At 45.0% G+C, this 23,492-nt stretch overlaps 1 protein-coding gene across 5 annotated transcripts in view; it reads right to left on the reverse strand.

Annotated features, from left to right (window-relative positions):
• Positions 1-23,492, reverse strand: part of trappc9 (trafficking protein particle complex subunit 9) — a 282,398-nt gene that overhangs the window by 85,076 nt on the left and 173,830 nt on the right. For all 5 annotated transcript variants that reach the window (XR_003871657.1, XR_003871656.1, XM_029732083.1 and 2 more), the window contains one exon: positions 8,565-8,675. Coding sequence is in view for 3 of the 5 variants with exons in the window: in XM_029732083.1 (XP_029587943.1) it covers positions 8,565-8,675 (111 nt within the window). In the remaining 2 variants the exon portion in view is untranslated. The remainder of the gene's footprint in view (positions 1-8,564; positions 8,676-23,492) is intronic.

Here is a 23,492-nt window from a genome sequence, read left to right on the forward strand (position 1 = left end):
AGGGATCTTGATGGCCCCACACCTAAATCCACTCCTAGTGGATAGTGGTGCTAGTTCGGGAGGGTGGGAGCCTCTATAAAAATACCATTACATTTCCATAATGAATGTGTCCCCAGATGGACCCATTTCACAAAAGGAAGGAAGGAGAGGGGAAAAACATGTTTAGGAAAAACATTTATCCTCACAGCAAATTCACATAGCATCACCGAGACATTTTTTTTCCCCTGGATGTGAAGTGAACCTTCCGCAGTAGGAAGTGAACCTCAGAACATTCAGGTCTCATCTCTATCGCAGAGGAAGCACCAAAACCCTGCACGCACGCACACACAAACCTCAGTCCCCATCTCCTCAGCAGACAGATATTACAGAGCACCGTAAGGAAATGGTCGGATAATATTCTCTGCCTTCTTGTAAGACGCACAGGAGAGTGGATAAGTGGTCACCATGGAAACCATCTTTGCGTGACACACACGTGTTGGAGCCGATAGGCATGTGTAAACAGAAAGAGGTCTGACTGAGTGTGTGAGTAAAGTGAGAAACAGCAGTCACCACTTGTTGGGGTGCCAGAGGTCTCTTTCTCGCTCTCTCTAAGCTGTGTCACATATCCAGGACACATCCAGGACATATCCAGGACACATCCAGGACACATCCAGGACGCATCCAGGACACATCCAGGACACATCCAGGACACATCCAGGACACATCCAGGACATATCCAGGACGCATCCAGGACGCATCCAGGACGCATCCAGGACGCATCCAGGACGCCATCCCACGTGTCTGCCTAAAGATATAATCAGAGTATGCAGATGCTGGCAAAACTATCACGTCTTTAATGAAAAAAGGCCAAAACATAGACTGATAATAACACATTTGCAAGCGAGCCTAGTGTCATTTAAACAACCTCACCAGCCAGTAGCTGGGAAAAGATTCATTTCAGATTGCTGTGCAATGGGCTGTTGTTTCAAAGTTCTCTATCACCCAGGCTGAGCGGATCAAAATGGGCCGCCGCCACCACCACAGAGCTGGAAGACCAAAACCTCAGCAGAGACCTGTGATTCAAACAGAGGCTTCAGGCCACGCAGGACATTTTTATTTATTTATTTCACCTTTATATAACCAGGTAGGCCAGTTGAGAACAAGTTCTCATTTACAATTGCGACCTGGCCAAGATAAAGCAAAGCAGTTCGACAACATTCAACAACAGAGTTACACATGGAGTGAAACAACATACAATCAGTGATACAGTAGAAAAAAATAAGACTATATACAATGTGAGCAAATGATGTGAGATAAGGGAGGTAAAGGCAAAAAGGCCATGATGGCAAAGTAAATACAATATAGCAAGTAAAACACTGGAATGGTAGATTTGTAGTAGAAGAAAGTACAAAATAGAAATATAAATAATGGGTGCAAAGGAGAAAAATAAATAAATAAATACAGTAGGGGAAGAGGTAGTTGTTTGGGCTAAATTATAGATGGGCTATGTACAGGTGCAGTGATCTGTGAGCTGCTCTGACAGCTGGTGCTTAAAGCTAGTGAGGGAGATAAGTGTTTCCAGTTTCAGAGATTTTTGTAGTTCGTTCCAGCCATTGGCAGCAGAGAACTGGAAGGAGAGACGGCCAAAGGAGGAATTGGCTTTGGGGGTGACCAGTGAGATATACCTGCTGGAGTGCGTGCTACAGGTGGGTGCTGCTATGGTGACCAGTGAGTGGAGATAAGGGGGGACTTTACCTAGCAGGGTGTTGTAGATGACCTGGAGCCAGTGGGTTTGGCGACAAGTATGAAACGAGGGCCAGCCAACGAGAGCGTACAGGTCGCAGTGGTGGGTAGTATATGGGGCTTTGGTGACAAAACGGATGGCACTGTGATAGACTGCATCCAGTTTGTTGAGTAGGGTATTGGAGGCTATTTTGTAAATGACATCGCCGAAGTCGAGGATCGGTAGGATGGTCAGTTTTACGAGGGTATGTTTGGCAGCATGAGTGAAGGATGCTTTGTTGCGAAATAGGAAGCCAATTCTAGATTTAACTTTGGATTGGAGATGTTTGATGTGAGTCTGGAAGGAGAGTGTACAGTCTAACCAGACACCTAGGTATTTGTAGTTGTCCACATATTCTAAGTCAGAACCGTCCAGAGTAGTGATGCTGGACAGGCGGGCAGGTGCAGGCAGCGATCGGTTGAAGAGCATGCATTTAGTTTTACTTGTATTTAAGAGCAGTTGGAGGCCACAGAAGGAGAGTTGTATGGCATTGAAGGTCGTCTGGAGGGTAGATAACACAGTGTCCAAAGAAGGGCCAGAAGTATACAGAATGGTGTCGTCTGCGTAGATGTGGATCAGAGACTCACCAGCAGCAAGAGCGACATCATTGATGTATACAGAGAAAAGAGTTGGCCCAAGAATTGAACCCTGTGGCACCCCCATAGAGACTGCCAGTGGTCCGGACAACAGGCCCTCCGATTTGACACACTGAACTCTATCAGAGAAGCAGTTGGTGAACCAGGCGAGGCAATCATTTGAGAAACTAAGGCTATTGAGTCTGCCGATGAGGATGTGGTGATTGACAGAGTCGAAGGCTTTGGCCAGGTCAATGAATACGGCAGCACAGTATTGTTTCTTATCGATGGCGGTTACAATATCGTTTAGGACCTTGAGCGTGGCTGAGGTGCACCCATGACCAGCTCTGAAAGCAGATTGCATAGCGGAGAAGGTGCGGTGGGATTCGAAATGGTCGGTAATCTGTTTGTTGACTTGGCTTTCGAAGACCTTAGAAAGGCAGGGTAGGATAGATATATGTCTGTAGCAGTTTGGGTCAAGAGTGTCCCCTCCTTTGAAGAGGGGGATGACCGCAGCTGCTTTCCAGGCTAGTAATAGGGGTTGCAACAATTTCGGCAGATCATTTTAGAAAGAAAGGGTCCAGATTGTCTAGCCCGGCTGATTTGTAGGGGTCCAGATTTTGCAGCTCTTTCAGAACATCAGCTGAATGGATTTGGGAGAAGGAGAAATGGGGAAGGCTTGGGCGAGTAGCTGTGGGGGGTGCAGTGCTGTTGACTGCGGTAGGGGTAGCCAGGTGGAAAGCATGGCCAGCCGTAGAAAAATGCCTTTTGAAACTCTCAAATATAGTAGGTTTATCAGTGGTAATAGAGTTTCCTATCCTCAGTGCAGTGGGCAGCTGGGAGGAGGTGTTCTTATTCTCCATGAACATTACAGTGTCCCAGAACTTTTTTGAGTTTGTGTTGCAGGAAGCAAATTTCTGCTTGAAAAATCTAGCCTTGGCATTTCTAACTGCCTGTGTATATTGGTTTCTAACTTCCCTGAAAAGTTGCATATCACAGGGGCTGTTCGATGCTAATGCAGAACGCCACAGGATGTTTTTGTGTTGGTTAAGGGCAGTCAGGTCTGGAGAGAACCAAGGGCTATATCTGTTCCTGGTTCTAAATTTCTTGAATGGGGCATGCTTATTTAAGATGGAGAGGAAGGCATTTTAAAAAAATAACCAGGCATCCTCTACTGACGGGATGAGGTCAATATCCTTCCAGGATACCCGGGCCAGGTCGTTTAGAAAGGCTTGCTCGCTGAAATGTTTCAGGGAGCGCTTGACAGTGATGAGTGGAGGTCGTTTGACCGCTGACCCATTACGGATGCAGGCAATGAGGCAGTGATCGCTGAGATCTTGGTTGAAAACAGCAGAGGTGTTTTTAGAGGGTAAGTTGGTTAGGATGATCTATGATCTATGAGGGTGCCCGTGTTTACGGCTTTGGGGTGATACCTGGTGGGTTCATTAATAATTTGTGTGAGATTGAGGGCATCAAGCTTGGATTGTAGGATGGCTGGGGTGTTAAGCATGTCCCAGTTTAAGTCACCTAGCAGCACAAGCTCTGAAGATAGATGGGGGGCAATCAGTTCAAATATGGTGTCCAGAGCACAGCTGGGGGCCGAGGGTGGTCTATAGCAGGCGACAACTGTGAGAGACTTGTTTTTCGAGAGATGGATTTTTAAAAGTAGAAGTTCAAATTGTTTGGGTATAGACCTGGATAGTAGGACAGAACTCTGCAGGCAATCTCTGCAGTAGATTGCAACACCGCCCCCTTTGGCCGTTCTATCTTGTCTGAAAATGTTGTAGTTAGGGATGAAGATTTCAGAGTTTTTGGTGGACTTCCTAAGCCAGGATTCAGACACGGCTAGGACATCCGGGTTGGCAGAGTTTGCTAAAGCAGTGAATAAAACAAACTTAGGGAGGAAGCTTCTAATGTTAACATGCATGAAACCAAGGCTACTACGGTTACAGAAGTCATCAAAAGAGAGAGTCTGGGGAATAGGAGTGGAGCTAGGCACTGCAGGGCCTGGATTCACCTCTACATCACCAGAGGAACAGAGGAGGGTAAGGGTACGGCTAAAAGCTATGAGGATTGGTCGTCTGTGACGTCCGGAATAGAGAGTAAAATACCAGCAGCCTGCAGCATGAACGGAGCAAAGAAACTTCAAGGATATTACGGGGACTATGATAAGGCTGGGTTGAAAAGGAAGGCTTCATCACCACACAAGGAGATGCTCCAGTCAAGGATGTTCACCCTGAGCTTTCGTTCACACAGAACAGACAGACAGGCAGAGATTTAAAAAGACGACATTCCTCAGGGATTCTCTCTGTCTGGCAGTCAGAGCTTAAACTGATACACTTCAGGCACTTAAAACGGCACATGCACAAAAATACACTCGCACACAAGGAAGTCAATGTGGAGAACAACAGCCATGGCTGTTGGCTCTGGTCCATTTGTCTTCGAGTTTCCTAGGGCTAAGGGAACACGTTTCTCATAGTAGTTTGTTTGGAAGCTCACAGATATACATCCAGTGGTCAGTTTATTAGGTACACCCCCTTGTTCACGAAAATGGCTTGCACCTACAGACAGTGAGTCACCATGGCCACCGTGGCTTGCTATATAAAGCAGGCAGACAGGTATCAGGCAATCAGTTCCTGTTTGATTGAACATTAGAATGGGACAATATTTTAAACATTTGCATGTAATCTATCTAGGTCTTTAAAGCCCTCGTTTTAAAATAACAATCCTGTATATTTTTCTAACTTTGAGCTTGGTATGATCATCGGTGCCAGGCACGCCGGTTCCAGTATCTCAGAAATGACCGGCCTCCTGGGCTTTTCAAACACGACAGTGTCTAGGGTTTACTGAGAACGGTGCAACAAACAAAAAACATCTAGCCAGCGGCAGTCCTGTGGGCGCAAACAGCTCGTTGATGAGAGAGATCGGGCCACAAACAGGCCAATAACGACGCAGAACAACATCTCGGAACGCACAACTGGTTGATTTAATGCAGCAGACGACCACACTGGGTTCCACTCCTATCAGCTAAACACAAGAAGAAGCTGCTCCAGTGGGAACGCCATCCCCAACACTGAACAACACATCACCTGGTCCAACCAATTCCAGTTACTGTTGCGTCATGCTGATGGCGTTGCGTCATGCTGAGTCAGGATTTGGCGTAAGCAGCATGAGTCCATGGCCCCATTCTGCCTGCTGTCAACAGTACATGCTGGTAGCGGTGGTGTAATGGTATGGAGAATGTTTCCCTGGCACACGTTAGGTCCCTTGATACCAATTTAGCAAGAATTTCCAGAAGAATTCTGTCTGTTCTGGTACTCGGTTCTAGATGGGTGTACCTAATAAACTGGCAACTGAGTGTATTTAGCGTTCTGTTCATCAACAAGTATGTCAGTCGTCCCCGCTACATTGGCTTACTTAGCTTGACTCAGGTCTGCATAAAGGTTCTGTCATTTTAATTGTGGGTTATGGTCCCTTGAGGTCTCATGCTGTGAATTTCATTAAAGTCATGAATAATACTGTAGCTGCCCATACAAATCAAGACAAAGATGAACCTAAACACCAAAGGGGTCAATGAATTTTGGAGAGCACAAAGACAAAACAACCAAACTAAAATAGACACAAGTCCTGCTCTCTCTATTCTCCCTGTCCCCCACGGTGAAAACCTCATACAAAAGCATGTCTGGTTGAAGAGGCAGACAGAGGTCTGTGTTCGAGCTTTCTAGGGCTTCCAAACATCAGAGGGGCCATTCTCATTCATATCGCTTGCTCCTCTCATCTGTCTTTCAGCAGTAATGAACAGGAGCGAGGGTTAAAGATCTAGGAGGAGGCTGAGCGTTGAAAGATGGGAGAACATGAAAGCAACCAAACCTCTTTCTTTCTGCCGTGAACGAGCAGCGAAGTATTTCTGTAAATTAAAATCCCCATTGTACCTTTAAACTAATAGAATAGCACTATATAAACAGAGTGAGTTTTTTTCTTAATTACTCCTTCTCTGCATCCATATGCCATATGCATTGTTGTATTAATGCAAATAACATGTCCCAGCTTAACTTTAAACTACTACAAAAGCACTACATAAACAAAGAGGGTTTTTGTTAATAACGCAATATATACAGACGGAATAATTGTTAAAAAAAAAGTAAATAAACTGCATAAAAAATTATTTGGACAATTTCCCTTCTTAATATCTTATAGAATCCAGGGCTTAAGTTTACTGAGCGTGTTTTCCTGTTCTAATGTATGGAAGCTCAAGCGGGATTCAGAGCTCTTTGTCTCCACCGCAGCTGTAATACCAGCGATTAAAAATGAACCGCTGACCTGCCTGTGCACTGGCTCACGTGCACACTCTTAATTACAACTCTTTAAAAGATAACACAACCTCTTTAAAAAGACGTCTCTGAATGCAGTTGGTGCGTCATTCCTAGCGTGTTCTCATTGTACCAATAGACTAGAGAAGAAGGCGCTCCAAAGTCTTACTGTCGCTTTCCTGGAAAAGTTAGGAGACCTCCCTCCATCTTTTGAACAGCGAAATGGACCTAACTTATGAACCGGCCGTGTAGAGTATAAGAAAGACAAACATTCACAGGCCAAAAGGATACAAAGTAGCACTATACTAAGGAGACAGGGAAATAGCTATAAGCTAGTCATTTGTAGAGCTGTCCTAAAAGCTACATTGTCCAATAGTCGGCGGCAGGTAGGTAGCCTAGTGGTTAGAGCGTTGGGCCCGTAACCGAAAGGTTGCTAGATCGAATCCCCGAGCTGACAAGGTAAAAATCTGTCCTAGGCCGTCATTGTACATAAGAATGTGTTCTTAACTGACTTGCATAGTTAAATAAAGGTTAAATTAAATAAAGTCCTAGAAAAGGATATTGTGAAAAATGTTTGAGTGGCTGAAAAGAACAACCCCCCAGAGCATTCCTCTCATGTAGGGCTTGTGGGTCACCCACGTGGTGTTCCCCACACACGCACACTTCCCCACCGGCACTCATCGCAGGAGGAGGACGCTGCTCAGAGATAGCTGTGACAGGAATCAGAATTCGCTAATGTTCAGAGGGTTAACAGGCGGTATGAGGAAGAGAGGAATGGAGGCAGGGAGAGAGGCGAGGTTCAGAGATGGGAAGGGGAAAGGAAGGGAGAGGAAGCGAGCGACAGTGTCGGAATAATCCCATGTCAAGACGTACAGTAGCTCACTGTAAACAAACTTCCAACATGTCTTCATCAATGCAGAATGAATGTGCCTTTAGAGATACAGCTAGCTACTGACTTTAGAGATACAGCTAGCTACTGACTTTAGAGATACAGCTAGCTACTGACTTTAGAGATACAGCTAGCTACTGACTTTAGAGATACAGCTAGCTACTGACTTTAGAGATACAGCTAGCTACTGACTTTAGAGATACAGCTAGCTACTGACTTTAGAGATACAGCTAGCTACTGACTTTAGAGATACAGCTAGCTACTGACTTTAGAGATACAGCTAGCTACTGACTTTAGAGATACAGCTAGCTACTGACTTTAGAGATACAGCTAGCTACTGATGGAGCTTCCCCGCTTAGTGTTCAAAGTCAACAGGAAAATCTTGTCTCATACTAAAATCCAGTGAAATGAGCAGCTTCATAGACATATTTAGAGAGTTTAGGTTAGTAAAGGGGGGGTTTAAAGGTATTTTCCAGGTCTTATGTGGGCTTGTATGATACCTGGGGCCGAAGCTCGACTGGCGGTCCGTATTGACCCGTTATGGGTCCGTTGAGTATGGGGGGCTGACAGGGTAAGGAAATCAATGTAATTTTGTAATTTGGGTGAACTATCCCTTTAAAGGGCTGTTCCAGAAGCTGTCATTATTGACCCCAGTAAAAACATCACAAATGGGATCAGAGGGATGTCAATAATAGACCGGTCAGAACTAATCCATTCCTCGCCATTACAGTCTCATAAGCCCAACTACAGGCTATAAGAAACCAGTTTAACAGACCTGAAGACAGAAAATACACTGCAGGCTATATACATCACATAATCACACAACACAGGCTTGGTCAGTGTACATCGTCCACTCATATGACTCTGACTGGTTGGATTTGTGTTTGTGTTCATATCCGTAGATTCATTTATGTGCTCATGTTCATAAGAGAAACCTGGCCCACAATATGTGTACATTTAATACATAGAATGGAGTAGAATGTTATCCACTGACTCCCTTGTGAATGGGCAGGTTAAAGGTCACATACCTCTGACACTCTGAGGCGTGCAGCACCAGGTCCTGGTTGTTGTTGGCGCTGACCGTCAGCTCATGTTCTGTTGAATTGAACACGTCCAGCAGCAGGTGGCACTGACGGGTTCTGGGGTGAAAGATAGAACCGGGTTAGAACCACACATACACACTGACGGGTTATAGGGGAGAAAGATAGAACCCGGGTCTCCACATCAGAAGATATCCTCCTCACAATCTCCAAAATATAACAGCTACAGGACAACTTTGTTTGGACGTTGTAAAGGACCATTCGCCGAAACTGAAGGGGTATAGCTAGCTAACGACCTCCTTTTCCACTTGGAAAAAAACAGTGGACAGACATGCTAGCTACATTAGCTAGCTAGCTGGGATTTTCTACAAGGAATCTGCCTCCCGAAAAAAGATTCTCCCAAGTGGGTGTGACACCTACTCCCGTTGCCTGCTGCACTGCTGATTGGATTCCACCTGGTGACCTGTTCACTGTCTGCCCTGGCCTGTCTCCCCGTCTGGTACAGGTAACACCCGCCACACTCCCCCCTCTCTCCAGAGGTTTTGCTCGCATCCAGCACACACGCACTGTTGGGGCGAGTGACTCTGAACTAACAACGGCTAGCCCCAAGTCGTTATATTTTTTCTTGTGCTTAATTGCTATTTGCCTCAGGACTCCTGCCTGCTTTGTTGACTATGAACTTGCTTGTTTACCTGACCGTGAGACATACTGTTGTTCCCACACTGGGGACTCTGACTCTCTGATGATCTTGTTGCCATCTGATGCACATTCAGATGTCATAAATCAGCACTGCAGAGCTCTCCCTGTCCTCTGCCGTGCCTTGATTGTATTACTGCTGATGATATCTGGAAATGTGCATGTACACCCTGGCCCATCTACTGTTACTAGCCCCAATTCTGATTTGTGCTCTGATATCTGCTTCACTGATTTCTGCTCTCAGAAAAACCTGGGTATTCTGCACGTTAACACTAGAAGCTTAGTACCTAAAAAGTATCAATTGAAAGTATGGGTTCACAGATCCAATCCAGATGTGTTCGTCATTACTCAAACGTAGTTAAGGAAGTGTTTTGAATACTGATGTTAACCTTTCTGGTTCTAACTTTTTTCGGCAAGACAGATCTTCCAAAGGTGGTGGAGTGGCAATCTTTAACAAGGAACACCTTCAATGCTTGGTTGTCTCCACCAAGTCTACAACAAGCTTTCTCTGCCCTTAACCTTGTTCTGAACACATCCAAAACAAAGGTCATGTGGTTTGGTAAGAAGAATGCACCTCCTCCCACAGGTGTGATTGCTACCTCTGAGGGTTTAGAGCTTGAGGTAGTCACCTCATACAAGTACTTTGGAGTATGGCTAGACAGTGCACTGTCCTTCTCTCAGCACATATCAAAGCTGCAGACTAAGGTAAAATCTAGACTTGGTTGCCTTTTTCGTAATCATTCCTCTTTCACCCTTGCTGCCAAACTAACCCTGATTCAGATGACCATCCTACCCATGCTAGATTATGGAGACGTATTGTATAGATCGGTAGGTAAGGGTGCTCTCAAGCAGCTAAAAGGTCTGTACCATTTGGCCATCAGATTTGCCACCAATGCTCCTTATAGGATGTATCACTGCACTCTATACTCCTCTGTAAACTGGTCATCTCTGTATACCCATCGCAAGACCCACTGGTGGATGCTTACTTATAAAACCCTCTTAGGCCTCATTACACCCTATCTGAGATATCTACTGCAGCCCTCATCCTCCACATACAACACCCATTCTGCCAGTCACATTCTGTTAAAGGTCCCCAAAGCACACACATCCCTGGGTCGCTCCTCTTTCCAGTTCACTGCAGCTAGCGACTGGAACGAGCAGCAAAAAACACTCAAAATGGACAGTTTTATCTCCATCTCTTCATTCAAAGACTCAATCATGGACACTCTTACTGACAATTGTGCCTGCTTTGCATGATGTATTGTTGTCTCTACCTTCTTGCCCTTTGCGCTGTTGTCTGTGCCCAATAACGTTTGTACCATGTTTTGTGCTGCTACAACGTTGTGCTGCTGCCATGTTGTGTTGCTACCATGTTGTTGTCATGTTGTGTTGCTACCATGCCGTGTTGTCATGTGTTACTAACATGCCATGATGTGTGTTTATATATATATATTTTCTATCCCAGCCCCCATCCCTGCAGGAGGCCTTTTGCCTTTTGGTAGGCCATCATTGTAAATAAGAATTTGTTCTTAACATACTTGCCTAGTTAAATAAAGGTTACATTTATTTTTTTTATTTATTTCACCTTTATTTAACCAGGTAGGCAAGTTGAGAACAAGTTCTCATTTACAATTGCGACCTGGCCAAGATAAAGCAAAGCAGTTCGACACATACAACAACACAGAGTTACACATGGAGTAAAACAAACATACAGTCAATAATACAGTAGAAAAATAAGTCTATATACAATGTGTGCAAATTAGGTGAGATAAGGGAGATAAATGCAGAAAAGGCCATGATGGCAAAGTATATACAATATAGCAAGTAAAACACTGGAATGGTAGATTTGTAGTGTAAGAAAGTGCAAAGTAGAAATAAAAATAATGGGGTGCAAAGGAGAAAAATAAATAAATAAATACAGTAGGGGAAGAGGGAGTTGTTTGGGCTAAATTATAGATGGGCTACGTACAGGTGCAGTGATCTGTGAGCTGCTCTGACAGCTGGTGCTTAAAGCTAGTGAGGGAGATAAGTGTTTCCAGTTTCAGAGATTTTTGTAGTTCGTTCCAGTCATTGGCAGCAGAGAACTGGAAGGAGAGACTGCCAAAGGAGGAATTGGCTTTGGGGGTGACCAGAGAGATATACCTGCTGGAGCGCGTGCTACAGGTGGGTGCTGCTATGGTGACCAGTGAGCGGAGATAAGGGGGGACTTTACCTAGCAGGGTCTTGTAGATGACCTGGAGCCAGTGGGTTTGGCAACGAGTATGAAGCGAGGGCCAGCCAACGAGAGCGTAAAGGTCGCAGTGGAGGTTAGTATATGGGGCTTTGGTGACAAAATGGATGGCACTGTGATAGACTGCATCCAGTTTATTGAGTAGGGTATCGGAGGCTATTTTGTAGATGACATCGCCGAAGTCGAGGATCGGTAGGATCTTAAAAATAACATCTTAAAAAATAAAGAACCACACACTGACGGGTTGTAGGGAAATAGATAGAACCGGGTTAGAACCAACCACAGGTACACACACTGACGGGTACTGGGGAGAGAGCGAGCAGATGTTTTTAACTTCAAATAATAAAACATCAAGCGTGTAATTGTGAGCAAGTGTCCTGCCTACTCTCTTCAAATTGAAAAGAGATGCAGACCCAGTCAGAACACAAGCACACAAGCCAGTACAGTAGCTACCATACACAGAATACACCGTTTGCTAACCTAAAACCTACACAAGATGGAAAAACCATGATATAATTATACTGATATTATGTTGACTAATTCATTTATTGATGTATCCGATATGAAATTTAAAGGTCAGTTTAGTGATCACAACACCAAGGGTATCTCTGAGCTATGACTGTGAGGAGAATTTAGAGTTTAGAATTCAAAGACCGAAACGGAGACAAATAGTTGGCTGCCTTGAATAATTTATTCACATCTTAGATCTTTAGAAGCCCAGTCAGTCAGTCAGTCAGTCAGTCAGTCAGTCAGTCAGTCAGTCAGTCAGTCTCCCGGGTAGATACTTGTTGAAATGGTTCAATTTTAAAACATTTCTACCTCTGATACAGCGCCAACGTCTGCGATGTGCAAGTTGCCACATTATAAACTTTGCCCAGATGACTTCCTGATCGTTTTTGCTATTAAGCTACTGCTGTGGTGACTGTTTCCACAGCCCTGTTCTACGGCGCTGTCTCCTGATTGGCTAAGCTGCTGTGTCAGTGCATCCTGATTGATGGTTCAGCTAAACGGTGGGGAGGATAAATCAGTTGTCTCCCCCTCTCTCTCTTGGTACTACCCTCCGCTGTGTTAATCATGTCTGCCAGCAGAGACAAAGAGACAGTCGGAGAAACATGGACGCCCCCTGCTAGAAATATGGTATTTTAATTACCGTGACACTTTATTAGGGGCCGGGGCAAACTCTAATGATGTCTCCATTAACTCAGGGATTTAAGAGGAGGGAGGAAGAAAGTGGAGTGAAAGGGTTGAGGACATTGGTGTCTCTCTAAGAGGAGGGAGGGAGGCAGACTGCCGAGGTTTGTGGCCTGGAAAGCAGGTGAGCCATCAGAGTTCACCTACAGTACACAGCTGGTAGAGTTGAGACATCAGTACACAGCTGGTAGAGTTGAGACATCAGTACACAGCTGGTAGAGTTGAGACATCAGTACACAGCTGGTAGAGTTGAGACATCACTACACAGCTGGTAGAGTTGAAACATCAGTACACAGCTGGTAGAGTTGAGACATCAGTACACAGCTGGTAGAGTTGAGACATCAGTACACAGCTGGTAGAGTTGAGACATCAGTACACAGCTGGTAGAGTTGAGACATCAGTACACAGCTGGTAGAGTTGAGACATCAGTACACAGCTGGTAGAGTTGAGACATCAGTACACAGCTGGTATGAGTCTAGAGTTGAGACATCAGTACACAGCTGGTAGAGTTGAGACATCAGTACACAGCTGGTAGAGTTGAGACATCACTACACAGCTGGTAGAGTTGAGACATCACTACACAGCTGGTAGAGTTGAGACATCACTACACAGCTGGTAGAGTTGAGACATCACTACACAGCTGGTAGAGTTGAGACATCACTACACAGCTGGTAGAGTTGAGACATCACTACACAGCTGGTAGAGTTGAGACATCAGTACACAGCTGGTAGAGTTGACACATCACTACACAGCTGGTAGAGTTGACACATCACTACACAGCTGGTAGAGTTGAGACATCACTACACAGCTGGTAGAGTTGAGACATCAGTACACAGCTGGTAGAGTTGACACATCACTACACAGCTGGTAGAGTTGAGACATCAGTACACAGCTGGTAGAGTTGAGACATCAGTACACAGCTGGTAGAGTTGAGACATCAGTACACAGCTGGTAGAGTTGAGACATCACTACACAGCTGGTAGAGTTGAGACATCAGTACACAGCTGGTAGAGTTGAGACATCAGTACACAGCTGGTAGAGTTGAGACATCAGTACACAGCTGGTAGAGTTGAGACATCACTACACAGCTGGTAGAGTTGAGACATCAGTACACAGCTGGTAGAGTTGAGACATCAGTACACAGCTGGTAGAGTTGAGACATCAGTACACAGCTGGTAGAGTTGAGACATCAGTACACAGCTGGTAGAGTTGAGACATCAGTACACAGCTGGTAGAGTTGAGACATCAGTACACAGCTGGTAGAGTTGAGACATCACTACACAGCTGGTAGAGTTGAGACATCACTACACAGCTGGTAGAGTTGAGACATCAGTACACAGCTGGTAGAGTTGAGACATCAGTACACAGCTGGTAGAGTTGACACATCACTACACAGCTGGTAGAGTTGACACATCACTACACAGCTGGTAGAGTTGAGACATCACTACACAGCTGGTAGAGTTGAGACATCAGTACACAGCTGGTAGAGTTGACACATCACTACACAGCTGGTAGAGTTGAAACATCAGTACACAGCTGGTAAAGTTGAGACATCACTACACAGCTGGTAGAGTTGAGACATCAGTTGTGTTTTGAGTACCTCCTGTTGTACATTATTCTCATTTAAGACCATTCTTAAAACTTAACTGTCTTTTTCCAAGGAATGTTGCCTTTTGTCTGTGTGGAAAAATAAGAAAGAAAAAGAGAATGTGCATGTGAAAGCCAGACAGAGACAGGCTGGAGAAGAGAAACAGACAGACAGAGACAGGTTGGAGAGGAGATAGACAGTCAGACAGAGACAAGCTGGAGAGGAGAAACTGACAGAGACAAGCTGGAGAGGAGAAACAGACAGAGACAAGCTGGTGAAGAGAAACAGACAGACAGACCGGCTGGAGAGGAGAAACAGACAGACAGACCGGCTGGAGAGGAGAAACAGACAGCCAGACCGGCTGGAGAGGAGAAACAGACAGACAGACCGGCTGGGGAGGAGAAACAGACCGGCTGGAGAGGAGAAACAGACAGAGTGACCGGCTGGAGAGGAGAAACAGACAGACATACAGGCTGGAGAGGAGAAACAGACAGAGACAGGCTGAAGAGGGGAAACAGACAGAGACAGGCTGGAGAGGGGAAACAGACAGAGACAGGCTGGAGAACAGACAGACAGACAGACAGACAGACAGACAGACAGACAGACAGACAGACAGACAGACAGACAGACAGACAGACAGACAGACAGACAGATAGACAGATAGACAGATAGACAGGAGAGGAGAAACAGACAGACAAGCTGGAGAAGAGAAAGACAGACAGGCTGGAGAGGAGAAAGACAGTCAGCCTGAGACAAGCTGGAGAGGAGAAAGACAGTCAGACAGAGACAAGCTGGAGAGGAGAAACAGACAGAGACAAGCTGTAGAATAGAGGAGAGAGAAAGACTGGTGAGGAAAGAAGAAACAGCCTCCTACAGCAGCTAGGAAACGGTCTGTGATGAAAGGACCAACACCTTTGATGCTGTGATGTTAGAACTGGACAGGAATGGATGAGTGCTCCTTAATGGGTTTCTTTATGTAATGTGTACGTGTGTTCTAATGTTCACAAACACCCCCCCACACACACCACCAGATCTTTTTGGACAGCGCTATGTTACGCTGACGAATGAGCCATGAGATCAGTTATTCACCGTTATTGATTGATGGAGAGGCCCCCCATCCCGTCGGACAGAATAACTTACCAAACTTGGCAACCCATTCCCCACACTTGGCGGCCCAGGGTAGCTCCTTTCTTCTTAGAGCCACCACTGATGGCTTTTAAACAGATGGACATGCAAATCATCTGACTAGCTGTGTCTCTGACTGTTTGTACCTCCAAACACATCCACAACCATCAAACCCTGAGACTATGGATGAGACCCCTTCTGCTACTACCACTACCAAGTAGGCGCTATTTTTGTTGCCCTACCGGAGTTACGCAGTATTGTTAAAGCGCACATCCCTGAGCCACTTGCTATGGGCGTCACTGCTATTAGCTTCACGACTGACATTTGGACCAGCGATGTCAGCCCCATGAGCATACCGAGTCTGACAGCACAGTGGGTCGACGAGGATTTCGTTCTGAGGAAAGCCGTATTGCATGCTCAAGAATGTGCTGGTTCTCATACCGCTGCTGCATTTCAATGGCATTTGAGAACATGTTTGAAACTTGGAAACATGAACACACTCCTAGCTCCATTCAAACAATTGACTCGAGAAATAAGCTCTTCAACTGCGTCTGCAGCAGACGTGAAACCCTCTGTCATGGCATTGAAACGCCTGCTCAACCAAACTGCCGACACAGACCGTGTGGTTAAAACTTACTCTACAAGAGGCTGTGAACAAGCAATTCTGTGGCATTCTCTCTGAGCCTCTTTACTGTGTCGCCACCATGCTCGATGCTAGGTAGAACGACCGCTACTTCGATGCAGACAAGAAAAAGGGTTTACGTGAAATGTTAGACACAGCTGGACAAGACGGAAACAGACCGAGGAAGTGAAGCCACGGACAGACAGAGCTGAAACTTCACAGCTTGACATGTATGATGAAATCCTGGTTGAGACTGAACAAATGAAACAGCACAGTGAGTAAGTGAAAGAAATTGGTTTTGATTATGTTTTACTGGTAATGGGGACATATGTAAATGCCCAAAAAAAATACTTTTTGGTCAGTATGTGTGTGTGTTTCAACTATTTAACTGTACTAGAATGCTTAAAAGGCCGCTAAAATGTTTAATACGGTATCGTATTTTTGGCAAGGAAAATATTGGATATCGGCCAAAAATGGCATATCGGTGCATCACTAATTCAGATAGTCTCATCTGAAAAAGCAACCACTGGTGACCTAGCTAGCCTAGTACTGTGGGGGTTGGTGTCTGTTTTTTAGGTGTGGTAGTGGTCAAAATGGCTGCCATCATACCAGGATAGAACCATCATCATCACTGGGCAGAAGGCGGCAGCAGCGAGAAAGAGGAGAAGCAGATCAGCGGCTGGTCAATCCTCAGGATCCACGATCAATATGTGGTGATCCCACAGTGGCTCCTCTGGCACAACACTGACAATACGTCTACAGCCCTCCTACTCACTCCCACGGCAAATGAAATGTGCTTCATTAAGTTTGGGCTGGTTGAATTTAGAGTCCTGCCAATGTGTTGCTATTTTTAGAGTGCGTGATGTGTGTGCGTGTGAGCCTGTTGGGAACAGTACACTGCCTGCATTCATGCAAGCAGAGCAGATAGAAGGCTGGGCTATCAACAAAAGGTTTAGACTGAAGACTGAATCATGTCCTGATAGCATGGAACATCTGTGCGTGTGTGTTTGTGCGCGTGTGTGTCTGACAGAATGGAACGCCCCATACGCTATGTCACATAACAGACCCCAGCTGCTGTACGCAGTACCGGTACGGTTCCAACAGGTTTCTATCATGAACGGATCCCTGACTATTTCACACATACACAACATGATCAAAAGTATGTGGACATCTGCCTGTCGAACACCTCATTTCAAAATCATGGGCATAAATATGGAGTTGGTTCCCCTTTGCTGCTATCACAACCTCCACTCTTCTGGGAAGGCTTTCCACTAGATCCTTTCAGCCACAAGAGCATTAGGGAGGTCGGGCACTGATGTTGGGCGATTAGGCCTGGCTCACAGTCGGCATTCCAACTCATCCCAAAGGTGTTTGATGGGGTTGAGGTCAGGACTCTGTGCAGGCCAGTCAAGATCTTCCACACTGATTTTGACAAACTATTTCTATATGGACATCGCTTTGGGCACGGGGGCATTGTCATGCTGAAACAGGAAAGGGCCTTCCCCAAACTGTTGCCACAAAGTTGGAAGCTCAAAATTATCTTCAATGTCATTGTATGCTGTAGTGTTAAGATTTCCCTTCACTGGAAGTAAGGGGCTTTGCCAAAAATCACAAAAAACGGCCCAAACCATTATTCCTCCTTCACCTAACTTTACAGTTGGCACTATGCATTCGGGCAGGTAGCGTTCTCCTGGCATCCGCCAAACTCAGATTTGTCCGTCGGACTGCCAGATGGTGAAGCGTGATCATCACTCCAGAGAACGCATTTCCACTGCTCCAGAGTCCAATGGCGGCGAGCTATACACCCCATCAGCCAACGCTTGGCATTGCCCAGGGTGATCTTAGGCTTGTGTGCGTCTGCTTGGCCATGGAAACCCATTTCATGAAGCTCCCGACAAACAGTTATTGTACTGACGTTGCTTCCAGAGGCAGTTTGGAACTCGGTAGTGAGTGTTGCAACAGAGGACAAGTGTTTTTACGCGCTAGGTGCTTCAGCATTCGCCGGTCCTGTTCTGTGAGCTTGTGTGACCTACCACTTCGTGGATGAGCCGTTGTGGCTCCTAGACGTTTCCACTTCACAATAACAGTACTTACAGTTGACCGGGGCAGCTCTAGCAGGACATCAATTTGACAAACTGACTTGTTGAAAAGGTGGCATCCTATGAATGTGCCATATTGAAAGTCACTGAGCTCTTCAGTAAGACAATTATACTGCCAATGTCTGTCTATGGAGATTGCATGGCTGTGTGCTCTATTTTATACACCTGTCAGCAACGGGTGTAGCTGAAATAGCCAAATCCACTAATTTGAAGGGGAGTCCACATACGTTTGTACAGTGGGGGAAAAAAGTATTTGATCCCCTGCTGATTTTGTACTTTTGCCCACTTACAAAGAAATGATCAGTCTATAATTTTAATGGTAGGTTTATTTGAACAGTGAGAGACAGAATAACAACAAAAAAATCCAGAAAATTGCATGTAAAAGTTTTTATAAAATGATTTGCATTTTAATGAGCGAAATAAGTATATGACCCCTCTGCAAAACATGACTTAGGACTTGGTGGCAAAACCCTTGTTGGCAATCACAGAGGTCAGACATTTCTTGTAGTTGGCCACCAGGTTTGCACACATCTCAGGATTGGGGGATTTTGTCCCACTCCTCTTTGCAGATCTTCTCCAAGTCATTAAGGTTTCGAGGCTGACGTTTGGCAACTCTAACCTTCAGCTCCCTCCACTCCAGGACCTTAATGTGCTTCTTCTTGAGCCACTCCTTTGTTGCCTTGGCCGTGTGTTTTGGGTCATTGTCATGCTGGAATACCCATCCACGACCCATTTTCAATGCCCTGGCTGAGGGAAGGATGTTCTCACCCAAGATTTGACGGTACATGGCCCCGTCCATCGTCCCTTTGATGTGGTGAAGTTGTCCTGTCCCCTTAGCAGAAAAACACCCCCAAAGCATAATGTTTCCACCTCCATGTTTGACAGTGGGGATGGTGTTCTTGGGGTGATAGGCAGCATTCCTCCTCCTCCAAACACGGCGATTTGAGTTGATGCCAAAGAGCTCCATTTTGGTCTCATCTGACCACAACACTTTCACCAGTTGTCCTCTGAATCATTCAGATGTTCATTGGCAAACTTCATACGGGCATGTATATGTATTCTTGAGCAGGGGGACCTTGCGGGCGCTGTAGGATTTCAGTCCTTCACGGCGTAGTGTGTTACCAATTGTTTTCTTGGTGACTATGGTCCCAGCTGCCTTGAGATCATTGACAAGATCCTCCTGTGTAGTTCTGGGCTGATTCCTCACCGTTCTCATGATCATTGCAACCACACGAGGTGAGATCTTGCATGGAGCCCCAGGCAGAGAGATAGACAGTTCTTTTGTGTTTCTTTCATTTGCGAATAATCGCACCAAATGTTGTCACCTTCTCACCAAGCTGCTTGGCGATGGTCTTGTAGCCCATTCCAGCCTTGTGTAGGTCTACAATCTTGTCCCTGACATCCTTGGAGAGCTCTTTGGTCTTGGCCATGGTGGAGAGTTTAGAATCTGATTAATTGATTGCTTCTGTGGACAGGTGTCTTTTTTACAGGTAACAAGCTGCAGTTAGGAGCACTCCCTTTAAGAGTGTGTTCATAATCTCAGCTCGTTACCTGTATAAAAGACACCTGGGAGCCAGAAATCTTTCTGATTGAGAGGGGGTCAAATACTTATTTCGCTCATTAAAATGCAAATCAATTTATAACATTTTTGACATGCGGTTTTCTGGATATTTTTGTTGTTATTCTGTCTCTCACTGTTCAAATAAACCTACCATTACAATTATAGACTGATCCTTTCTTTATCAGTGGGCAAACGTACAAAATCAGCAGGGGATCAAATACTTTTTTCCCGCCCTGTACATGGGCTCCCGAGTGGTGCAGCGGTCTAAGGCACTGCATCTCAGTGCTAGAGGCATCACTACAGACCCTGATTCAATTCCAGGCTGTATCACAAACGGCCGTGATTGGGAGTCCCATAGGGCGGCGCACAATTGGCCCAGCGTCGTCCTGGTTAGGGTTTGGCCAGGGTAGGCCGTCTTTGTAAATAATAATTTGTTCTTAACTGACTTGTCTAGTTAAATAAAGGTTAAATAAAAATATATATATATTTACACTACCGTTCAAAAGTTTGGGGTCACTTAGAAGTGTCATTGTTTTTTTAAAGAAAAGCTCATTTTTTGTCCATTAAAAAAACATTAATTTTTTCAGAAATACAGTGTAGAAATTGTTCATGTTGTAAATGACTATAGTAGCTGGAAACGGCAGATTGTTTATGGAATATCTACATAGATGTACAGAGGCCCATTATTAGCAACCATCAATCCTTCCATTGGCACGTTGTTTTAGCTAATCCAAATTCATCATTTTAAAAAGGCTAATTGATCATTACAAAACCCTTTTACAATTATGTTAGCACAGCTGAAAACGGTTGTTTTGATTAAAGAAGCAATAAAACTGGCCTTCTTTAGACTAGTTGAGTATCTGGCGCATCAACATTTGTGGGTTCGATTACATACTCAAAATGGCCAGAAACCTTTCTTCTGTCCTTTCTTCTGAAACTCTTCAGTCCATTCTTGTTCTGAGAAATGAAGGCTATTCCATGCGAGAAATTGCCAAGAACCTGAATATCTCATACAACGCTGTGTACTACTCCCTTCACAGAACAGCGCAAACTGTCTCTAACCAGAACAGAAAGAGGAGTGGGAGGCCCCGGTGCACAACTGAGCAAGAAGGCAAGTACATTAGAGTGTCTAGTTTGATATACAGATGCCTCAAGTCCTCAACTGGCAGCTTCATTAAATAGTACCCGCAAAACACCAGTCTCAACTTCAATAGTCAAGAGGCGACTCCCAGATGCTGGCCTTCTAGGTACATTCCAGGTGACTACCTCATGAAGCTGGTTGAGAGAATACCAAGCGTGTGCAAAGCTGTCATCAAGGCTACTTTGAAGAATGTTTAACACTTTTTTGTTTACTACATGATTCCATATGTGTTATTTCATAGTTTTGATGTCTTCACTATTATTCTAAAATGTAGAAAATAGTACAAATAAAGAAAAACCCTGGACTGAGTATGTGTGTCCAAACTTTTGACTGGTACTGTATATATACACATACACAGGTAACTGACAAAATAATGTAAACACCATTAAATTACACAAAGTATATTGAAAGCAGGTGCTTCCACACAGGTGTGGTTCCTAAGTTAATTAAGCTATTAACATCCCATTATGTGGGGGGGGGGGGGGGGGGTCATGTATACAAATGCTGGGCAGGACATTATCTTGGCCATTATTTTGGCTACCATGGCAATGCCCCCCCCTCCACAGGGCACGAGTGGTCACTGAATGGTTTGATGAGAATTAAAATTATATATACAATATGCCATGGCCATCTCAGTCACCAGATCTCAACCCAATTTAACAGTTATGGGAGATTGTGGAGCGGTGTATGAGACAGTGTTTTCCACCACCATCAACAAACACCAATGATGGAATTTCTGGTGGAAGACTGGTGTCGCATCCCTCCAATAGAGTTCCAGTCACTTGTAAAATCTATGACAAAGTTGGTCTAGCTCGTGGAGGCACAACGGCATATTAAGACACTTCATGTTGGTGTTTTCAGTTACCTGTGTGTGTGTGTATATATATATATATATATATATATATACACACACACACAAAACACACTTTCCATGACATAGACTGACCAGGTGAATCCAGGTGAAAGCAATGATCCCTTATTAATGTCCTTTGTCCACTTCAATCAGTGTAGATTTTTATTTATTTATTTATTTCACCTTTATTTAACCAGGTAGGCAAGTTGAGAACAAGTTCTCATTTACAATTGCGACCTGGCCAAGATAAAGCAAAGCAGTATGACACATACAACAACACAGAGTTACACATGGAGTAAAACAAACATACAGTCAATAATACAGTAGAAAAATAAGTCTATATACAATGTGAGCAAATGAGGTGAGATAAGGGAGGTAAAGGCAAAAAAAGACCATGGTGGCACAGTAAATACAATATAGCAAGTAAAACACTGGAATGGTAGATTTGTAGTAGAAGAAAGTACAAAATAGAAATATAAATAATGGGTGCAAAGGAGCAAAATAAATAAATACAGTAGGGGAAGAGGTAGTTGTTTGGGCTAAATTATAGATGGGCTATGTACAGGTGCAGTAATCTGTAAGCTGCTCTGACAGCTGGTGCTTAAAGCTAGTGAGGGAGATAAGTGTTTCCAGTTTCAGAGATTTTTGTAGTTCGTTCCAGTCATTGGCAGCAGAGAACTGGAAGGAGAGGCGGCCGAAGGAGGAATTGGCTTTGGGGGTGACCAGTGAGATATACCAGCTGGAGCGCGTGCTACAGGTGGGTGCTGCTATGGTGACCAGCGAGCTGAGATAAGGGGGGACTTTACCTAGCAGGGTCTTGTAGATGACCTAGAGCCATTGGGTTTGGCGACCAGTATGAAGCGAGGGCCAGCCAACGAGAGCGTACAGGTCGCAGTGGTGGGTAGTATATGGGGCTTTGGTGACAAAACGGATGGCACTGTGATAGACTGCATCCAATTTATTGAGTAGGGTAACCGTCCAGAGTAGTGATGCTGGACGGGCGGGGCAGGAGCGGGCAGCGATCGGTTGAAGAGCATGCATTTCGTTTTACTTGTATTTAAGAGCAGTTGGAGGCCACGGAAGGAGAGTTGTATGGCATTGAAGCTCGTCTGGAGGGTTGTTAACACAGTGTCCAAAGAAGGGCCAAAAGTATACAGAATGGTGTCGTCTGCATAGAGGTGGACCAGAGACTCACCAGCAGTAAGAACGACATCATTGATGTATACAGAGAAGAAAGTCGGCCCAAGAATTGAACCCTGTGGCACCCCCATAGAGACTGCCAGTGGTCCGGACAACAGGCCCTCTGATTTGACACACTGAACTCTATCAGAGAAGTAGTTGGTGAACCAGGCGAGGCAATCATTTGAGAAACCAAGACTATTGAGTCTACCGATAAGGATGTGGTGATTGACAGAGTCGAAAGCCTTGGCCAGGTCAATGAATACAGCTGCACAGTATTGTTTCTTAACGATGGCGGTTAAGATGAAAGGGAGGAGACAGGTTAAAGAAGGATTTTTAAGCCTCGAGAAAACTGAGACATGGATTGGGCCATTCAGAGGGTGTGTAAGACAAAATATTTAAGTGTCTTGGAACAGTTTATGGCAGTAGGTGCCAGACACACAGGTATGAATGTGTCAAGAACTGCAACCCTGCAGGGTTTTTCACACTCAACAGTTTCCCATGTGTATCAAGAATGGTCCACCACCCAAAGGACATCCAGCCAACGGCAGGCCAGTGGTTGAAAACGGGACATTCATGAAAGAGCACAAAGTAGGCTGACATGAATTCTCCAGAGCAACAGACGGGCTAC

Source organism: Salmo trutta, chromosome 34 (genome assembly GCF_901001165.1).
Source record: "Salmo trutta chromosome 34, fSalTru1.1, whole genome shotgun sequence".
In the NCBI taxonomy this organism is placed as follows: Eukaryota; Metazoa; Chordata; class Actinopteri; order Salmoniformes; family Salmonidae; genus Salmo; species Salmo trutta.